Here is a 21,816-nt window from a genome sequence, read left to right on the forward strand (position 1 = left end):
ACCCAAGTTATGGATGACCTTAAGTTTAGGGAGGGTAGTATGTGAGAGACCAGCCAGAAGTATAAAGGAATTGATGGATCTAGAGGAAATTAAGGCATGGATGAGGGTGTCACCAGCAGATGAGAGAAGGCAGGGATTACTGACACAAAAATAGGCAGTTTTAGAGACATTGAGAATATGAGGTCAGAAGCATCTCGGGATCAAATTTAACACCAAGGGTGCGATTTTACCGGCACATCTGCCCGAGGTTTGTATGATCCCGCCCGAAGCCAACAGAGAATGCTGTTCTCCGAGCCTCGCCCACCCCCAGAATCGGGGCATGCGTGCCAGTAAAATTCTGGCCCAAGATTCCCAACAGACTGGCATAATCTTGGACTGCTGTGAGGAAAAGGAATGGAGTCTATAGTTAGGGATCAGAGACTGGAATGAAGACTGAAATTAATGGCTCCAGTCTTCCTAGTGATCAACTGGAGGAAATTTCTGCTCGTCCCGTACTGGATTTTGGGTGAACAGTATGATAATTTAGCCTGATTGGAGAGTTTCAAACATGGAGTTCCAGTAAAGTTGGGAATATATTTGGGAGGTGTCAACACATTGAAGGAGAGGAAAGGGAAATTAGAGATGGGACACTAAATTACAAGATCAGAGAGGTCAATGTTGATTTTTTTTTAAAATGGGGAGAGGGTGTGATGACAGCTGATTTAAAGGAGAGAGGGACAACACCTGAAGAGAGAACTTGTGATATCAGCTAACGTGTGCCAGGAGGAGGTGTTGCATGATGAGCAGTTTGGTTGAAGTATAGATGAATCTCATGAACAAGATGAGCACAGAGAGGGCATAAGGGAGATAGAAAAAAACCACAAAGTTACAAGTTCAGGGCTGGAGCAAGGAGAATTAAAGTTTGGCCAAGCGGGCAAGTGGAAGGGAGGCAGCTGATTGGATTGTCTAAATCTTCATGACAAAGAAGTCTCTGGGCTGCTATCATTTGTTGAAGGTGAGTATGGAGGGAACAGGGGAGAGAGATTTAGAACAATGGTCTGCAGTTGAGAAAGGAAGCCTGGGTTATCTTTGCATTCAGGATGATTCTACAATAGTGGGCATTTTTAGTGGACTAGAGTTGCCCTCTGAGTAGAGAGGTAACCTTCATTAATGTTTCCAATCCTGATTCTCTCTACAATTCATGAAGGGAAGCTCTAATTTTTTAAAGGCCCCCCTCCCCCACGCGAAGTGAGGTAGGTCTTCAAAAACGTTCAGATGGCCAATCTGTTTAAGAGTACAACTAATTATTTTGGCGCAGTGTTCAATTTCTTTTTTTTTCACAATATAGCAGCAAAATAGGCACAAATCATGCATTCTGCTGTTCAGCAGAGAAAAAATATAGCTATTCTAGCTGTCTATAAAAAGAAAGCAAAAACTTTCATCATGAGAATAACTTAATCCTACATTTCGTGCTTTAAGGCTGAAGAACTCACTTTTTGATCCTTCACCTATGATTCAAACAGCATTTTTAATTGTTCATTCTGGAGTTTTAATCTACAAACCTGCCAAACACTAATTAGCAATATTACAATCGCTACCATGTGGACAACAAGGAACACGAGTTAACAACGCTGTGCTTTACCAACAAAATTGAACTCCTAATACCTGTAACCTCCTTTATACCATTTATAATTAGTTTAGCAAATTGTAAGTAATCTTTTATTTACTGATTTAATCAAAACAAATAATTATTTTATGGTCAAAATTTACAGCCATCATAAGGTTTCAGTCAGAGGCGGGAGGCAGGGGCAGTAATCTTTACTTTTAGCTCAGATAGATACCCAGTGCCTTTTCCTCAAATTTTTTTTTGTTGCTGTTAAATTCTAACCAGCAGGTTCCATCAATGAACCTTTATCGTGTAATTAGGTCATTCTTCAGGGTGAAACCATTGAACTCTGCAAAACATCACAACCATGCATTTATCCAGGAACCGCAAGAGGTATATCAAGTGCAATACAGATCCACTCATTTCCTAGTGTCCTTGCATATATAATTTTTCAACATGTACATTGGTTCCACTTTAAGAGGTAGCAACAGTATTATTGCTGTCCCAGGAATAACTCCTACTTCTGTTTTCTAACCCACATTAATTTCCAGTTGCATTAAGTTTCACCAAGTGAAACTGTTTGTAATTGTGTATAATTAAATAGTTTGATTATAAGCTCCTAATTAAAAATGCTTTTTACATAGATATTCTATGCTTGTGTCTCACGATTCATGGTAGGATAATTGATGTAAATGAAAATAACTCATCCTTCAAACAGTTCTGTTGCTGCGACCTTTAACACGACTAAAGTTAAAGGCATATTCTACTTATTTTCCCATTCAGGGTCAAAATCATTTAGGTAGAGCCCACAAATCTCATTTCCTTTACTGCTTTGGGAGAGAATCTTTCTCTCTGTGATGTGCTTTGCTACTTTTTTCACCTGTTGACTCCTATTAGCATCTCTCATTAACAAGTGGTTACTTCATATTAGAATCTGACAGTGCTGTCTCAGTACAAAAATTTTAGTGGCCGCTAACTTGAAAGCGTTGTGCTTTTATAGCTATTTTAAGATACCATACTTGTATATTTGACAAATGTTAAGGGTTAATATCACAATATAAAGAAAAATGAATAGCAATATGACATTGGCATTCTTAACATCAGACTGGTTAATTATTTTTTGCAAACTATAATTATCTTGCAGAATAATGGCGGTGCCTGCAACAGTTATTTATTTCACTTGTTATGATCAATTACGAGGCTTTCTGAAGTACCAGCTAGAAGATGATAGCATCTATATTCCATTGATAGCCGGAGCTTCAGCTCGTGGTAAGTTTTAATTATATGTGAACATTACTGAACTTTTTGTTAATTCTATCAATGCTCTACCTAAGATAATAGAGTAATTAGTGACAGGCATAGGTTAGACTCTAGCATTGCTTTCAATATCCAAGTTGCTCTGTAAATCAGCTGGCATTTGGATTAATTCTGCTGGACAGAGCAAAATTACGTGTTTTTAATCCTGCACGATGCCTGACCAAATGCTGAACAGATAATTGCAAATCCACGTGCCAAATGTTTCCTTGTCCAGAAGTGGTCATGATTCCTGTATTTTCTTTCTCGTCAGAAATTTCATGGGGTAGAAATCTATTCACAGTGCTTGCCCCATATGAACTGGATGCATAGAATGATTTCTACCTCAAAATAGGTTGGCTTGAGGCATGATTGATATTGAGTATGTAGGAGTAGATGGTTATTAATGTATAAAACTGCTTGCATATAACAATCAGAAGAGGAACCAAACCTGTGTGCGCGCTATACTGCTGATGTGAAAGAATTGTTGAGCTACATGTTCAAACTTGATTTGAGTCTCAACACATTGCAACGAGACTTGCTGGATCCCGCTAATTGTCGACAACTGCTGTGGTGTTGTGGAACTAAGTTAAAGTATACATGAAAAACAACACTAGTTCAGTTACTCAATAACCGACATCACTGAAAACATAATAGGTTGTATGTGATTAAGATATAAACCCAATCAGTGGGGTTAACGTCCCACTGTGGCATATTACAACCAATCCATGTAAGGAACTGACACTCCCTCAGCCCTGCCTCTGAGAGGAGTTATAAAAGTTGTGAAATTTGTAGGTATTGTGAAGAATAAAGCAACAAATGATACCAGCGTGTAACGTTGAAGGCTGAATAAAGTTTTGTACAATTGTACCACAACCCCGGCTCAAGTCTCGTGAATATAACAAGGATCTGGCTTCATTAAGTCTGTAAGAGGTTTGACAACACCAGGTTAAAGTCCAACAGGTTTATTTGGTAGCAAAAGCCACACAAGCTTTCGGAGCTCCAAGCCCCTTCTTCAGGTGAGTGGACCACTCACCTGAAGAAGGGGCTTGGAGCTCCGAAAGCTTGTGTGGCTTTTGCTATCAAATAAACCTGTTGGACTTTAACCTGGTGTTGTTAAACTTCTTACTGTGTTTACCCCAGTCCAACGCCGGCATCTCCACATCTTCATTAAGTCTGGACAGTTATGGATGCCTTCTATAAACATGTCTCTTGCAGTGAAGCACAGATGAATTTCAGGTTGTTGTGAAGTTGGCAGGTCCTCAGGTGGGTCTTGGATGAAGGCGGTCAGAAGATTTTTTTGAATGGTTTTAAATGAGTTTCTTTTGGCTCCACATTCAAGTAAGTTTTATGAAGTTTGAAGGTTGAAACTTGCCTAGTGTTTGTTAGTTTCCAGCAGCCCCTTTTAAGTTCACTGCAGAACCGAAAAAACTGATCAGAGTTCATAATACAAGCTCTGCCTATTCCTTGTGACTAATTTGTGAAAGATATTCTAAACAGGCATTAGACCTCTTACTAGCATTATTCAAGGGTGATCATGCTTGTTTTATACTGAAAGCAGGAAAGCCTGTAGAGTGCCTGAAATAATATGGTATTGTGCACGTTTCTGGTGGTGATCTGGTACAGAATAGAACCTTCATGCCATAGTTTAATATTCAGAAAACTTATGCAAGGAAGTCTAATTTAATACGTGTTACAAATGGCACCTACCCATTATGCATTTACCACCTTGTCTGCCGAAGGTAGCTCATCACCACCTTTTCAAAGGCAATTAGAGACGGGCAATAAATTGTTGACCTAGCCAACAATGCCCACATGCCGTGAGTGAATAAATAGAAAAAAAAAACTGCTGATGTGGCAGACCTCAACATCCCAACTCTGCTGAAGCTGGATAAATATTAGTCTGTAAGCTTTCAAGCTATCTCTTCTAGTGACTCAGTGATTGCTGTGTTCTAAATGAATCAACAGGTTGCAGATTCAACATCTCTCGCATCTTTTTGTAGGCCTACTTAAAATGCCATCTCGCCATCAAACACCATTCCCCCATATTTTTCACTCAGGTTTGTGGGCAGAGAGCGGTCAGGTTTTGTAAGCCATTGTGCAGTGCGAAAGTCATGTGGGTGCAGAACCAGGCTGGTTAGAAGATTCTTCTTGCTTCTCATAGACAGCAGCCTAGCTCCCAACATTGTTCTAATGCTCCATGAACCTAACTTCTTAACCCTTCATACCACCTCATATTCCCTGTGCCCTTGGTGTATTCTCCATAACCACTCATCCAGAGATCAAAATGTCTTTGAAATGGAGATGAAAACAATGAACTTATTAAAAACTAATAGTGCTGCTGTTCAAACACATTTCGTGCTGCAAAGGAACTCATTTAAAACCATTCAAAAAATTTAAATTTTTGCTGTCTGTTGCAAAAGTAAATAAATACTTATTCACTTACCACATCAAATACAGATAATCTTTTAATAAACTCTTAAAACTGTCAAATGAGAACACAGCCCCTTTCTGAGATAAATCATTCAACAGCTTTTGGAACTCCGCCAAGAATTAATAATGGGCTCGGGGGAGGTGGTGGCAAAATGGTATCTATCGTCACTGGACTAATAATCCAGATGCCCAAGGCAATGATCTGGTGACCCAGGCTCAAATTCCACTATGGCAGATGGTGACATTTGAAATTAAAAGTCCAATGATGACCATGAAACCATTGTTAATTGCTGTAAAAACAAAACAGTACTTTTGCAACCCAAGATCCATCTTGGATCAAGTCTATTTATTGCAGACTGTTGTTAATTTTGAAATCCTGGCATTATTTAACTACAACTCTGCAAAAGACAGTTAAAGTAAAATGCTAACATAAGTGTGTGGATTCTCATAGTACCACAGCTGGAGATAAAATTAAGGTGGTGGCAGATGTTTATCTATGCAAATTAAGGTTCTTTATTTATTAGTCACAAGTAGGCTTACCTTAACACGGCAATGAAGTTGCTGTGAAAATCCACTTATTTGCCACATTCCAGCAACTGTTCAGGTACACTGAGGGAGAATTTAGATGGCCAATGCACCTAACCAGCACATCTTTCAGACTGTGGGAGGAAACAGAGCACCTAGAGGAAACTCACGCAGACATGGGGACAACGTGCAGACTCCACACAGTCAGTGACCCAAGCCGAGAATCAAACCCGGGTCTCTGATGCTGTGAGGCAGCAGTGCTAACCACAGTGCCAACCACAGTGCCAACGTGCCACCTGTTCTTTGATTATATTTAAGACCTGACTGCCAATTTAACTCTCTACATGACCGAGGATCTGATGTGGATGCTTCAGTCAGTATACCAGAAGAGACCTGTACAGGTAAGTATTAAAATTATACTGTGAGCCCAGGAAGAGCAGAAATGATGCTGCAAACCAACATTTTCCCAGCCTAGAGCTGACGAGCTGTATTGGGATACTTGTTGCCCTATGTTCCAACCCTGCGACATCTACCACCTGGGAGGACAAGGGCAACAGAAGCATGGGAGCACTACCTAGAGCCATAGAGCTTTACAGCATGGAAACAGGCCCTTTGGCCCAACTTGTCCATTCAGCCCTTTTTTTTTTTAAACGCCTAAGCTAGTCCCAATTGCCCGCATTTGGCCCATATCCCTCTATACCCATCTTACCCATGTAACTGTCTAAACGCTTTGTAAAAGACAAAATTATAGCCGCCTCTACTACTACCTCTGGCAGCTTGTTCCAGACACTCTCCACCCTCTGTGTGAAAAAACTGCCCCTCTGGACCCTTTTGTGTATCTCCCTTCTCATCTTAAACCTATGCCCTTTAGTTTTAGACTCCCCTACCTTTAGTAAAAGATATTGACTATCTAACTGATCTATGCCCCTCATTATTTTATAGACCTCTATAAGATCACCCCTCAGCCTTCTACGCTCCAGAGAAAAAAGTCCCAGTCTATCCAACCTCTCCTTATAACTCAAACCATCAAGTCCCGGTAGCATCCTTCTGCACTCTTTCTAGTTTAATAATATCCTTTCTACAATAGGGTGACCTGAACGGTACACAGTATTCCAAGTATGGCCTTACCAATGTCTTGTACAACTTCAACAAGACATCCCAACTCCTGTATTCAATGTTCTGACCAATGAAACCAAGCATGCTGAATGCCTTCACCACTCTGTCCACCTGTGACTCCACTTTCAAGGAGCTATGAACCTGTACCCCTAGATCTCTTTGTTCTGTAACTCTCCCCATGCCCTACCGTTAACTGAGTAAGTCCTGCCCTGCTTCAATCTACCAAAATGCATCACCTCACATTTATCTAAATTACACTCCATCTGCCATTCGTCAGTCCACTGGCCCAATTGATCAAGATACCGTTGCAATCCGAGATAACCTTCTTCACTGTCCACTATGCCACCAATCTTGGTGTCATCTGCAAATGTACTAACCATGCCTCCTATATTCTCATCCAAATCATTAATATAAATGACAAAAACAATGGACCCAGCACTGATCCCTGAGACACACCGCTGGTCACAGGCCTCCAGTTTGAAAAACAACCCTCTACGACCACCCTCTGGCTTCTGTCATCAAGCCAATTTTGTATCCATTTGGCTACCTCACCCTGGATCTTGTGAGATTTAACCTTATGCAACAACCTACCATGTGGTACCTTGTCAAAGGCCTTGCTAAAGTCCATGTAGACAACATCAACTGCACTGCCCTCATCTACCTTCTTGGTTACCCCTTCAAAAAACTCAATCAAATTTGTGAGACATGATTTTCCACTCAGAAAGCCATGCTGACTATCCCTAATCAGTCTTTGCGTCTCGATATGCCTGTAGATCCTGTCTCTCAAAATACCTTCCAACAGCTTACCCACCGCAGATGTGAGGCTCACTGTCTGTAGTTCCCAGGCTTTTCCCTGCAGCCCTTTTTAAACAAAGGCACAACATTTGCCACCCTCCAAAGAAGGGCAAGGACAGTTGGTAGGCAATTAATAATTAGCTTAATGTGTTTTAATGCTATTTTTAAAGAAATAAAGCAAGGATTTTGTGTACAACTAAGTTAAATGGCATTCAGTTAACTCATTGACAAAAAGATGATGTCTTGAAAGTATGAAGTTCCTCCCTAATGCAGTATGCTTGAAGTCTGGGGGAACAGTAATCCCTAGGATATTTTCCTATTCCCATGGGGATGGGCTGGAACATTGTTTGAACTGAACTTTTTATAAGTAGTTCTCCAAAAAGTTGGTGTGGGAACCAGAGAGACCAGGATTTGGCTTAAAAGAAATGAATTGGGCATTGGTTATGAAAATGCCACAGGGTGGCAGTATTAACTTCATGCTAATGTAAAACTGGTAGTCAGTAAATGGGCTGCCAACTCACTGTCACTCATTTTGGACTATCACTCAAAGTTGAAATCCACCCCCCAAAATTGAGAAATTAATACTTGTTACTTTCATCTAAAAGTTTTGGAAGTTATTTAATGGTTATTAAAAGCATACATGTCTTAGGAAACTTTCCTAGTAGGAAGTTGGACTTTTTATTGTAGAGGCCTGACTATAAAATTAACCATGCTTTAAATTAAAAAGTGCTATGGTGCCAGTGGAGACCAATAGTGTAAAAGAACCAAACTTTCCAAACGAAATCAGTGAAGAAACTGATGGAGAAGATTTCACTTTAATTACTTTTACTGTAACAATCAAATTAAACCAAAATTAAATTTGAACTAACAGGCAAATTGGATTCAATAGAAACTATAAATTACACGATAAATAGCTGACACAACAAAAATAAGTCTCTCAGATTTACTGGCCATTTCCCCAGCACTTATGGCACCACTTGCAGTCCCTAAACTCCTTCACAAATCTATCTTTCTCCAATGGAATAATTTCTTCTCCTTTGGCAATAACTCGCTAACAAATATGATTGTCCACTTAAGAAACTCTGTGCTACTGGTCATGGGTCCTGTGGGTCCTTGCGTGCCAATCCTAGAGCTGCATTTTAGACCACACACTTGGTAGGTGTTTCTGGGAGGTGGATTCGGTACCTAGACTCCAATCACTGGTATTCCTTTCTCGGGCTCCTATTCCGGACCTCCTTTTGACATTGCGTGTCCTTGAAGAATTGTGTCCTTTCAGTCAGAAGGTTCCTCCAATTAGGTCTCTTCTGAGCAAGGGTGTCCAGATATTGATATCCATGTTGCATTTCTTGAGGTAAGCCTTCAGGGTATCTTTGAAGCGTTTCCTTTGTCCTCCTCTTGTTCTGGAGCGTTGCTTGAACTGTGCGAAGAAAATTTGTTTTGGCAGTCAGGACTCTGACATCCTAAGCACATGGCCGGCCCAGCGGAGTTGGTTTCAGATGATCATGGCCTCGTTGCTGGTGCTCTTGGCTCCTTCAAGGATGCTGATGTTAGCACGTCTGTCGTCCCAGCTGATAAGAATCCATCTCAGGCAGCATTGATGGTATTTCATCAGGGTTGAAATCCAAGAAGAAAACATCACTGATATCACTTGTGGAACTTCACTATGTAGATGACATCGCCATCTCCACACTCTCAGAAGAGAATCTTCAAGCCATGCTTGACACCCTCATGAAAGCATACCAAACAATCGGTCTCGGTTTCAACCTCAAGACTCAAGTCCAGGGCAAGATCCGGTCTCTCTATCCATCAAGATCATCGAAGCAACCCTCCCAAACATGGAACATTTTCCCTATCTGGGAAACCACCTCTTAACTAAGGTTGATATCGATGTGGAGTCCCAATATCGTATCCAGTCTGTGAGCGATGCCTCAGGATGAGAGTCTTCGATGACCGCAATATTCGTGCTGACACGTATAAGGCAGTCGTTCTCCCACCTCTTCTGTACAGCTCAGAAACTTGGACTACGTACATACAGTGGAGTAATTGCAATTACTATAAATATTAAATATTTTCTCCACACTTGTTTTGTGAATCTGAGTTAAATCATACCCTATTCTCAAAACATAAATTCTCAGCTATTAGGCAACTTTCTGATGTAGATATACAGAATTATTGAACTATAAGCGTACATTAGATCAGTTCAGGACTTTAGTATCTCAGTATTAAAACTACTGAAAGTACAAATAAACAAACTGAATGAGACAGTAAAATTACTGTTGATACCAGAAACATAATACATAATACCATTATTTTAAAAAATACTATTCCTCAGTCCACTCTTCTTCACCAGGATTTGATCACCAATTAGCCTCTGACAACAGCTTTACTCCATTGAGTTGCACGGGAAAGATTATCACCAAAAAGGCACACTTCTGCATAACCTCCTTTACTTGATTCAAGACAGTCCTAAAGGCATAGCTTCCCCAGAGTCACCCACATCCAATCACTCTGTAATACCCTAGAAATATGATTACCTCTGTTTTTTAAAAAAAGCACCCAGATCCAGTGTGCCTGGACTACTCGCCCAGTATTCACAGTTGTTCGGACCACTGGCTGAAATTTGACTTCCTAACCTGGTGTTTGTATTTTTTTCCAATCTGCTTCCATTTCCTTAACAACCTAAGCCAGAGGCTGATTTATTAGAAATCCACTTAATCTGGATTTGGTTTCTCTTTCATTTAGGGGTAAAAACACTTACAAGCTTTGAAACCATTTCATCACAACAAAGTGAAGATTGTTAGAACTAACTGATGCATCAAAAGCTTTGAAGAGTCATCCAGACTTGAAACATTGGCTCTCTCCTCTCTCCACAGATGCTGTTAGACCTGCTGAGATTTTCCAAAATTCTGTTTTTGTTTCAGATTCCAGCATCTGCAGTAATTTGCTTTCATCAAAAGCTTCTGTTGCTTTAATGAACTGTATTGTTCAAAACTTAAATTATTGAACCATTTTAAGTTGGTGTGATTTTTTTTTTTGCTGCTAAATTCAGGTGCCTGTAGTTTTTTGATCTATATTTCAGTGAGGAATAGTATTTTTTAATAATGCTGTTTCTAACATATGTACTATGTTGCTGGTGTCTGCAGTCATTTTAGTTATGTTTGTTTGCTTTTTTGGAAGTTTTAATATTGGAACACACAGCTGAATTGATGAAATGTGCGTTTATAGTCGCAACAATTCTGTATACCTATGTAGGAATGTTGCCTAGGATCTGAGAGTTTATATTTTAAGTAATAGAGTATGATTTACATAAAAAGCAGTGTAGATAAATTATTTCACAGTAATTGTATTATAATCAAAACTTTGGAATTGAAGAAGATTTGAAATGGTTCCAAGGTACTACTCTTGATTTTGTATAGCAAGTAGACTTCATTTTCATAACCCTTCAGTGTTTTCTTGTGTTTCAGTGGGTGCAGTTACTGTCATAAGCCCCTTGGAATTAATCAGAACAAAGAGTCAGTCTCGTAAGCTGACATATAGTGAGCTGGGTAGCGTTGTTCGGGTTGCAGTAGCACAAGATGGCTGGCTGTCTCTCTGGAGGGGCTGGACCCCAACAGTGCTTAGAGATGTACCATTCTCAGGTTAGTCTTGTAAAAGGTGCGTGAGTGCGTGTGTAAAATTTTTTTTTAAATCAAGTGCTCAGAGCATTACCGTTTCTGAGAAAATCTGTGTAATAAAGTAATTGATTGGAAGCTTTAGAAAGTAAGTCAGCAGTTTTCTTTCCTTAACTTTAGTTAATTCGTTAAATTTCTTTCCTTGTATTGTAGCCATGTTCTTGATTCTCCTGTCACTGACTCACTCAACAATCTCCATTGCCTGTTTCAAGTCTTCTAGTGCAGCATCAGAGAACTTTGGTGACTCCTTCCTTGTTCCTCCTTCAGCCATTTACTTCCTTTGCTTGCTCACCTTAGGTAGTGTTCTTTGACTCCTCTGCCACATAGATGCACAGTGAATAGTATAGCCTTGTTGGCTGCCTGGCCAAATTATGAGCAGGCAGCATAGAAGTTGCAAAGGAAGTTTTTTTTTTCTCACCACACCCTAGTGCACTCATTTTCAAGTCTGACATGATTTCTAAACCCCACTCTCTGAAATTCTGACTTGGTGCTTTAAGCTAGCTATAAAACAATGGTGGAGTTGATTCTATTGACGAAACCTCTGACTTCGCCTGTGGCTGGGATTCTCCGGTACCACAGCAGTGAATGGCACTTTGGCTGAGCGCCAAATTCTCCATTCTTGCTGGCAGCAGGGGCGAGGCAAACTAGATCAGAGACTGTAGTTGAAGTCATAAAAGGAAGTTATTGAAGACCCAGGGAGAGTGGTTGGAAGTAGAAAATTTCAGCAACTGTAACTTGAGGTCTTCTGCAACCTTCGTATCATTGTGCATATTGTCTTTAAGTGTCATTCCCTCTTAAATGATGTACAATAAAGACACTGTGTTTTGAACCTTAATTCCAGACCGAGAGAACAACTCCAAGCTAGTTTATCTAACAGTAATAATTCCAGCAAAGTTCCACAAACAAAATTAAATAAATGATCAGAAAACCTATTTGGTAATATTGGTTCAGAAATGGATATTGATGAGGTCACCAGGAAAACTTGTTTTTTTTAACCATGTCATTGGATCTTTTGAATCCAATTGAACCTTGGTTTAAAGTATCATCTAAGTAATCAGATTAAAATTGAACTAAACTATTGCTGTGATACTTGGGTTGGCCATTCTGATGGTAATTAAAGATGAAGAAAATAGTTGAGGGCAGCTGGTGCTTATGGAGTTACTATCCAACAAGAGTCAACTCCAGGTGAGCAGGAAGAAGGAGAGAAAACTGTCGAAAGGAAAGTTAGCATTATTTGTCCATTGTCAAATTCCAAATCTATGAATTTGATGAAGAGTCATCCGGACTCAAAACTTTAGCTCTGTTCTCTTTCCACAGATCCTGTCAAACCTGCTGAGATTTTCTAGTATTTCCTGTTTTATTTTCAGATTCCAGCATCCACAGTAATTGGCTTTTATCCAAATCTGTGGTGACTTGTGAAGGCAAATATTGAAATCTTTAGCAATACCATTGTTCTGCTCAATTCATTTGCTACAGGAAGACTTGTTTTAAACAGAGATTTGCTCAATGAAACTATTTCAGCGTTTCAAGTTAAGCTGTTATTATTTAGACCTAATGATTCCGGAGATAGATCCGAATGATCTCTAATTAAAAGTACATTCAGTTGTGTGGAAAAAAAACTGTTTTCTTTCTGTTTAAATTTTTCCATTCCTCTTAGTATATTCTTGTCCTTTTGATAAAAAGTGAGGCATTGTAGGAAATTGATTGTGTCCTTTAAACAACTGTAATTAAAACAAAAACACTTCCACAGAATTCACAGATGCCCTACGGTGTTGAAGCAGGCCATTAGGCCCATCAAGCCTGCACTGACAACAATCCCACCCAAGCACTACCCCAAGCATTTACCCTGCTAGTCCCCCTGAGACCAAGGGGAAACTTAGCATGGCCAATTAACCTAACCCGCACATCTTTGGACTGTGGGAAGAAACTGGAGCACCTGGAGGAAACCTACACAGACATAGAGAGAACGTGCACACTCCACACAGACGGTGACCCGAGGCCAGAATTGAAACCGAGCCCCTGGCGCTATGAGGCAACAGTGCTAACCATTGTGCCGTCCTGTTTTTTTGACCACCAAAACATCTTTAATCTTTCAAATTGAGGTTTTTTAAATTATTGTTTTAGAAATAGTTTTCACTTTCTGTTACTAGAAATGTACAGCAAACAAAGTAAACTAAGAAATTCACGCAATCATGGAACCATTGAGAATAATGGGTATAAATTCTGGTTCCTTAAGTAAAATGATGTTCTTTGCCCCAAAGAACTTTTTTTCTGCTATTTGGTAAAAGTAGCAGTACTGAAAAATAAAGAATGCAAGACTTCATGGGGGATGAGAAAAGGCTAGTGGTCTATCAGGCTTAATTCTTCTACATTCTGTCCAGTCTTCCCTGTGGTAGAATCTATCCCATTTATTTATTTTCCTAATATAAAATACATCATAAATACTTCACCAAAAAAGTAATCAAGCAGAACTTCAGGATGTTCGTACCATCTCACAATCATCCTAGCTCTGGTGGCTTCCATCGTACCGTTTCTGGTAGATAGAGTCATAGAGTAATACAGCATGGAAACAGACCCTTCGGCTCAACCAGTCCACGCCGACCATGGTGCCCTCCGAACTAGTCCCAATTGCCTGTGTTTGGCCCATATTCCTCTAATCCTTTCCCATCCATGTAGTTATCCAAATATTTTTAAAATGTTGCTATTGTACCTGCTTCAACCACTTTCTCTGGCAACTCATTCCATATATGCACCACCCTCTACGTAAAGAAATTGCTCCTCATGTTCCTTTCAAATCTTTCCCCTCTCACCTTAAATCTATTCCCTCTAGTTTTCAAATCCCCTTTCCTGGGAAAAAGACTGCATTCATCCTTTCTATGCCCTTCATGATTTTATACACCTCAAAATGATCACCCCTCATTCCCCTATGTTCCAAGGAATAAAGTCCTAGCCAAGCCAACCTCTCCCTATAACTCAACCCCACTAGTCCTGGCAACATCCTTGTGAATCTTTGAACTGTAACAGGGTGACCAAAACGGTACACAATACTCCAGTGCGGCCTCACCAACGATTTATACAACTGTAACATAATGTCCCAATTCCTGTACTCCGTGCCCTGACTGATGAAGGCCAGTGTGCTAAACGTCTTCTTCACCACCCTGTCTCCCTGTGACATCACTTTCCACGAACTATGTACTTGTATTCCTAGGTCCTTCTGTTCCTCAACATACCCCAGGGCCCTACCACTCACTATATAAGTCTTACCGTGGTTTGACCTTCCAAAATGCAACCTCACGCTTATCTGTATTGAAATCCATTTGCCAATCCTCGGCCCACCTCCCTAACTGATCAAGATCCCCCTGTATTTTTTGATAACTTTCTTCACTATCAGCGATACCACCTAATTTAGCATCATCTGCAAACGTACTAACCATGCCTTGAGAATTCACATCCAAATCATTTAAATAAATAATCAATAACTAGAGTCCCAACATCGACCTGAGGCACACGACTAGTCACAGGCCTCCAGTCTGAGAAACAACCTTCCAAACTAGCCTGCCATGTGGGACTTTGTCAAAGGCCTTGCTAAAGTTCATATAGACAACATCTACTTCCCTGTCCTCATCCATTCTTTTGGTTATCTCTTTGAAAAACTCTAAAAGATTCATCAGATATGACTTCCCACGCACAAAGCTGTGCTGACTATCCCTAATCAGATCTTGACTATCTAAATGTTGGTAGATCCTGTTCCTCAGAATCCCCTCCAGTAACTTACCCACCACTGATGTCAGGCTCACTGGCCTGTAATTCCCCGTCTTGTCTTTGCTACCCTTCTTAAACAACGGAACAACATTAGCCACCCTCCAGTCTTCCGGAACTTCGCCAACAGAAAGAGACGAAGCAAGATGCCACATTGGGAGAAATACTCAACATTAACCACTTAAAAGAAAGTGGGTATTTTAAATTAATTGATATATTTTACTCAGTTTCTAAAAATATTACTTCTTTTGAAACTTTTGCAGCGAAATTGTTTAAATGAAACCTTAATGGCTACATTCCATCAGGACAGTTTAAAGATATATCACCAGTGTCACCAAAACAGATTTTTGTAGATCAAATAAAATGGGATAGCAGTATTTTTGAACATTTAATTTATCATCAAGGATCTGGCACTTGAAGTTACATGGAACAATGTATATTTTCTTATTTACACCTCTGTGCTGAATCTTCTAATTTCTTTGTCTCATTTCTCATGCTCTAACTTTGATTCATCTAAAAAATGACTCGGGATCTCTAACTCAAAAGCTTCTTAAAATAAGAACATTTGTCAGATTGCATCAGGAAGGCTTAAACTTAATTTTTGCTAAGAGAAATGGCAGCATTGATTGTGTTCTCAGATGTTCACTAAGTTATAGTTTGATTTAGACCAGTAATGTAGTGTAAGTAACTAAATGTTAGTCATTTACAAAAGATTTAACGCACCGGTGTTTTAATTTCCCCTCAGCAATTAAATCATACTGAGCATTTGCCTGAAAATGAATTGAAAATGACTGGTGGATTTGCACATTATTCTATTTGTACTTTGATTAGAAGCATAATTGGTCTGTAATGAGAAGGTGTGTTGCCTGCAAATGGGAGAGTTTTGCAATAGATGTTTAATTTAACTATGTGTCCCCACAGCAATTTACTGGTTTAATTATGAACTGATGAAGAGCCAGTTATGCAAGAGATACAATGTCAGTGAACCTACATTAACGATCAGTTTTTCCTCAGGAGCATCATCAGGCGCAGTAAGTCTGACTCTAGTTACATAAACGTTGCCCATAGGTATAATAGGCAATTTTAGGTAGAACATTTTCTCCTTAAATCTCGGTTGACAAAATCTTTAAATTTATCTTTAAAATGTTGAATCGTAATGATTTTTTTTTACAGTAAGTGGTTAATGTTAAACATTTGACCAAGAACAAGATTACTATTATCTATCAAAAAAAATTAATTACAATAAATTATAACTCATCATTTAAAACATTTTACATGCCCCTTTACATTAGTACTTCATAGCCTAATCAATTTGTTTTCGTATTCAAATGCTATTAGTTTTATTAACTTTGAACATTACCATGAATATTGAAAGCCTGGCATGTTCTGAGAAAGTTATACAAAATTTCTCTGAAGCTGCACTCCTTTATGGTTCCTCCCCTGACCCTGATGGCCAAATGAAATTAACGCCTCTCTAGCGAGAGGCACCTGAAATTTTCATGAAATTTCTTTTGATTGTGTGCCATGATAGCTGTAACTTCTGGAGAAATGGCTGAAGTAACCTTTTACACTCTTTCTCCAGTGTTTCTGCTGAAGATACAGTGGAGATTGGAAATTCCACACTAGGAGATCCAAAATTACAATCTGTTTCACAAATGTGGTCTCACCATCTATACATACAAGATCTAAAAAATAAATTGGCCCGGATTTTGGAGTTGTAGTTGGCATTTGCCACTGTTAGCTATGAAGTTGACATGGAAATCGAAAAGTTGCTATCAGTGATTCCCTGCTGTTCCATAGGGTATACTATTGAAGTCGCCGCACATGGGAGTCACTTGAATCAACACACAGCTCTACCTTATATGCTCTTTATCTTGCTGCTAAAACCCCCCAGATGTTGCATCTGGTTGAGTAGGTGTAACTGGATTTTTAATGGGGTTCCAAGGTATAATTACTGCTGAATATCCTCTCTAGCCCTGTAAAATTTAATTTTCTATTGTGGAATGCCAAATTTCCCCATCATTCCCCAATTTTGTAAGATTTTAATGTTATTTTTATGATTTTGAACTATCTTAATCCCATGTATGTGTCGCCATCTTAATTTCTCACTGTAAAATGATTAAAAAATGAAGGATGACCAGTGCATTTTCTTCCTGGTTGCTGTCTGAGAATCCTTTAGTGTGATTGATTGCTTGATGACATCATTACTGGACTCCAGAAGTTTCCTACAGTTAATGCCAGAATCAAATTTAATATTAGGACAAGTAAAATCCATGTCACTGAGATTTTTGACCATTATGGCCACTTTTCCTCAAGGCCATCTCTGAGCGCCACCACTTTACCGATGGCTATAAAATCCAACCCATTGATCCTACTTCTAATTCTTGAGATGTAGACGCTTTCAAAATCTATATCATTTGTTGCCATTTAATTAACTCTAAAGAGTTTATGTGCTTTATATTACATTGTACCATTTCCCCTGTACCAATTTGAGATCAGAAGGTGCAGTCTAATTTAAAGTTGACCAAATTTAACCCTTCAAAAGTCACATTGCTGTACAGTGAGCAGTGGTCTGTAGGTTTAGGTATGCATGCTGTATTTTAACTTCTGTATCTTCAGAACAGTGCTAAGGGATGTTTTCTTAAAAAATGGCTCTTTGCTTATTTCATTAAAAGCTAAGCATTCAAGAGCAACAACCAATTAGGAAGGTAAATGGTATATTGGCCTTCATTGCAAAGGGATTTGAGTGCAGAAGGAAGCATCTCGTGTTGCAGTTTATATAGTTATAATGAGACCTCGCCTCGAGTTCATGCACAGTTTTGGCCCCCTTATCTAAGGAAGGGCATATTTGCCATAGGAGTGCAATGGAGGTTCACCAGATTAATCCCTGGGATTGTCGTATGAGGAGAGATTGGTGAGATTGGGCCTTGAAATTTATACAATTCTTATAGGGTGGTTGTAGATAAGATGTTTCCCCTTGCTGGTGAGTCTAAAACCAGGGGACAAAACCTCAGGATAAGCAGTAGGCATTGAAGACTGAGCTGAGGAGGAATTTCTTCATTGAGTGTGGTGAATCCATGGAATTCCCTACCCCAGAGGGCCATGGGAGCTCATTTATTGAGCATGTTCAAAACAGAAATCAATGGATTTCTGGAGACCAATGACATCAAAGGATATAGAGATTGTGCTGGAAAGTGACATTGAGAGATATGTCAGCCATGATCAAATTGAATGGTCAAGCAGTCTCAATCTACTTCTTATCTCTTAGTGCATTACAAAGGAGCTATGAATCAAAGCCTGATACCATTTCACAGTAGATCAGAATGTAATAGAATATTCATAAATAGGACATTTGGAGATTACCATCCGATTTCTAAAATTGGACCGCTATATAGTTACGCATACAACCTATGTTGTATGGTATCTACAGTGCTGAAATGTGGTAAATTTTCCTCCATGTATGTCTTAAGTATAGCACACCTCAAATGGGATACATGTTTGAGGAAAGATGCCTTTTGTATTTTCTGGCCTGGACCATTTTACAAGCCCCAAACCTACACAGACCTGTCTCTTGACAGACTACAGCTACCCTGCAATTCACCACGTTCATCGTCTTCTTGTGTTCCTTTCTTATTTTCAGGATTATGCTGGGATTGGCACCTACTTCACCAGGTGGTGCTAAGGAAATCCTGCTAGAGGTTAATGGAGATGAATATTTGATGCAGCATGCCCCTGGGAACTGAGCATTCTCCAGGCATGTGTGGCCAGTTAAACTCGTATAACTGCGCAACCATTTTCTAATAATCAGAGCCTCAATAATGCTTCACAATGGTGGTGAAATGCAAATTGGACACCCATTCCCCTTAGTTGTGCATAAAGCCTTCATGAAGGCAGAAAAGGCCATAGGAAAGCTATTACTGTGTCTAATAGTGAATCTCTCAGCAGCTAGCTATAGAGTGGTGTATTAGAAGGCTGGATGTTTGCACCTTGCATAGAACAGTACATAGAGCAGTACAGCACAGAACAGGCCCTTCGGGCCACGATGTTGTGCCGAGCTTTATCTGAAACCAAGATCAAGCTATCCCACTCCCCATCATCCTGGTGTGCTCCATGTGCCTATCCAATAACCGCTTAAATGTTCCTAAAGTGTCTGACTCCACTATCACTGCAGGCAGTCCATTCCACACCCCAACCACTCTCTGCGTAAAGAACCTACCACTGATATCCTTCCTATATCTCCCACCATGAACCCTATAGTTATGCCCCCTTGTAATAGCACCATCCACCCGAGGAAATAGTCTTTGAACGTTCACTCTATCTATCCCCTTCATCATTTTATAAACCTCTATTAAATCTCCCCTCAGCCTCCTCCGCTTCAGAGAGAACAGCCCTAGCTCCCTCAACCTTTCCTCATAAGACCTACCCTCCAAACCAGGCAGCATCCTGGTAAATCTCCTCTGCACTCTTTCCAGCGCTTCCACATCCTTCTTATAGTGAGGTGACCAGAACTGCACACAATATTCCAAATATGGTCTCACCAAGGTCCTGTACAGTTGCAGCATAACCCCACGGCTCTTAAACTCCAACCCCCTGTTAATAAAAGCTAACACACTATGGGCCTTCTTCACAGCTCTATCCACTTGACTGGCAACCTTTAGAGATCTGTGGATATGGACCCCAAGATCTCTCTGTTCCTCCACAGTCTTCAGAACCCTACCTTTGACCCTGTAATCCACATTTAAATTCGTCCTACCAAAATGAATCACCTCACATTTATCAGGGTTAAACTCCATTTGCCATTTTTCAGCCCAGCTTTGCATCCTATCTATGTCTCTTTGCAGCCTACAACAGCCCTCCACCTCATCCACTACTCCACTAATAGAACATAGAACAGTACAGCACAGAACAGGCCCTTCGGCCCACGATGTTGTGCCGAGCTTTATCTGAAACCAAGATCAAGCTATCCCACTCCCTATCATCCTGGTGTGCTCCATGTGCCTATCCAATAACCGCTTAAATGTTTCTAAAGTGTCTGACTCCACTATCACTGCAGGCAGTCCATTCCACACCCCAACCACTCTCTGCGTAAAGAACCTACCTCTGATATCCGTCCTGTATCTCCCACCACGAACCCTATAGTTATGCCCCCTTGTAATAGCTCCATCCACCCGAGGAAATAGTCTTTGAACGTTCACTCTATCTATCCCCTTCATCATTTTATACACCTCTATTAAGTCTCCCCTCAGCCTCCTCCACTCCAGAGAGAACAGCCCTAGCTCCCTCAACCTTTCCTCATATGACCTACCCTCCAAACCAGGCAGCATCCTGGTAAATCTCCTCTGCACTCCTTCCAGCGCTTCCACATCCTTCCTATAGTGAGGTGACCAGAACTGCACACAATATTCCAAATGTGGTCTCACCAAGGTCCTGTACAGTTGCAGCATAACCCCACGGCTCTTAAACTCCAACCCCCTGTTAATAAAAGCTAACACACTATAGGCCTTCTTCACAGCTCTATCCACTTGACTGGCAACCTTTAGAGATCTGTGGATATGGACCCCAAGATCTCTCTGTTCCTCCACAGTCTTCAGAACCCTACCTTTGACCCTGTAATCCACATTTAAATTTGTCCTACCAAAATGAATCACCTCACATTTATCAGGGTTAAACTCCATTTGCCATTTTTCAGCCCAGCTTTGCATCCTATCTATGTCTCTTTGCAGCCTACAACAGCCCTCCACCTCATCCACTACTCCACCAATCTTGGTGTCATCAGCAAATTTACTGATCCACCCTTCAGCCCCCTCCTCTAAGTCATTAATAAAAATCACAAAGAGCAGAGGACCAAGCACTGATCCCTGCGGCACACCGCTAGCAACCTGCCTCCAATCCGAAAATTTTCCATCGACCACCACCCTCTGTCTTCGGTCAGACAGCCAGTTGCCTATCCAATCGGCCAACTTTCCCTCTATCCCACACCTCCTCACTTTCATCATAAGCCGACCATGGGGGACCTTATCAAACGCCTTACTAAAATCCATGTATATGACATCAACTGCCCTACCTTCATCAACACACTTAGTTACCTCCTCAAAAAATTCAATCAAGTTTGTGAGGCACGACTTGCCCTTCACGAATCCGTGCTGACTATCTCGGATTAATCCGCATCTTTCTAAATGGTCGTAAATCCCATCCCTAAGGACCCTTTCCATCAATTTACCAACCACCGAAGTAAGACTAACCGGTCTATAATTACCAGGGTCATTTCTATTCCCTTTCTTAAACAGAGGAACAACATTCGCCACTCTCCAGTCCTCTGGCACCATCCCCATGGACAGTGAGGACCCAAAGATCAAAGCCAAAGGCTCTGCAATCTCATCCCTTGCCTCCCAAAGAATCCTAGGATATATTGCATCAGGCCCAGGGGACTTATCGACCTTCAGTTTATTCAAAACTGCCAGGACATCCTCCCTCCGAACATCTATTTCCTCCAGCCTATTAGCCTGTAACACCTTCTCTTCCTCAAAAACATGGCCCCTCTCCTTGGTGAACACTGAAGAAGAGTATTCATTCATCACCTCGCCTATCTCTACTGACTCCATACACAAGTTCCCACGACTGTCCTTGACCGGCCCTAAC

General features: G+C 40.4%; 1 protein-coding gene across 4 annotated transcripts in view; it reads left to right on the top strand.

Annotated features, from left to right (window-relative positions):
* The window catches only part of LOC144507734 (mitochondrial glutathione transporter SLC25A40-like), a 50,785-nt gene that overhangs the window by 23,091 nt on the left and 5,878 nt on the right, over nucleotides 1–21,816 (top strand). For all 4 annotated transcript variants that reach the window (XM_078235001.1, XM_078235018.1, XM_078234991.1 and 1 more), the window contains exons 6-8: nucleotides 2,730–2,854; nucleotides 11,212–11,385; nucleotides 16,099–16,208. In XM_078235001.1, coding sequence (XP_078091127.1) covers nucleotides 2,730–2,854; nucleotides 11,212–11,385; nucleotides 16,099–16,208 — 409 coding nt within the window. The remainder of the gene's footprint in view (nucleotides 1–2,729; nucleotides 2,855–11,211; nucleotides 11,386–16,098; nucleotides 16,209–21,816) is intronic.

Source organism: Mustelus asterias, chromosome 2 (genome assembly GCF_964213995.1).
Source record: "Mustelus asterias chromosome 2, sMusAst1.hap1.1, whole genome shotgun sequence".
NCBI classification, from domain to species: domain Eukaryota; kingdom Metazoa; phylum Chordata; class Chondrichthyes; order Carcharhiniformes; family Triakidae; genus Mustelus; species Mustelus asterias.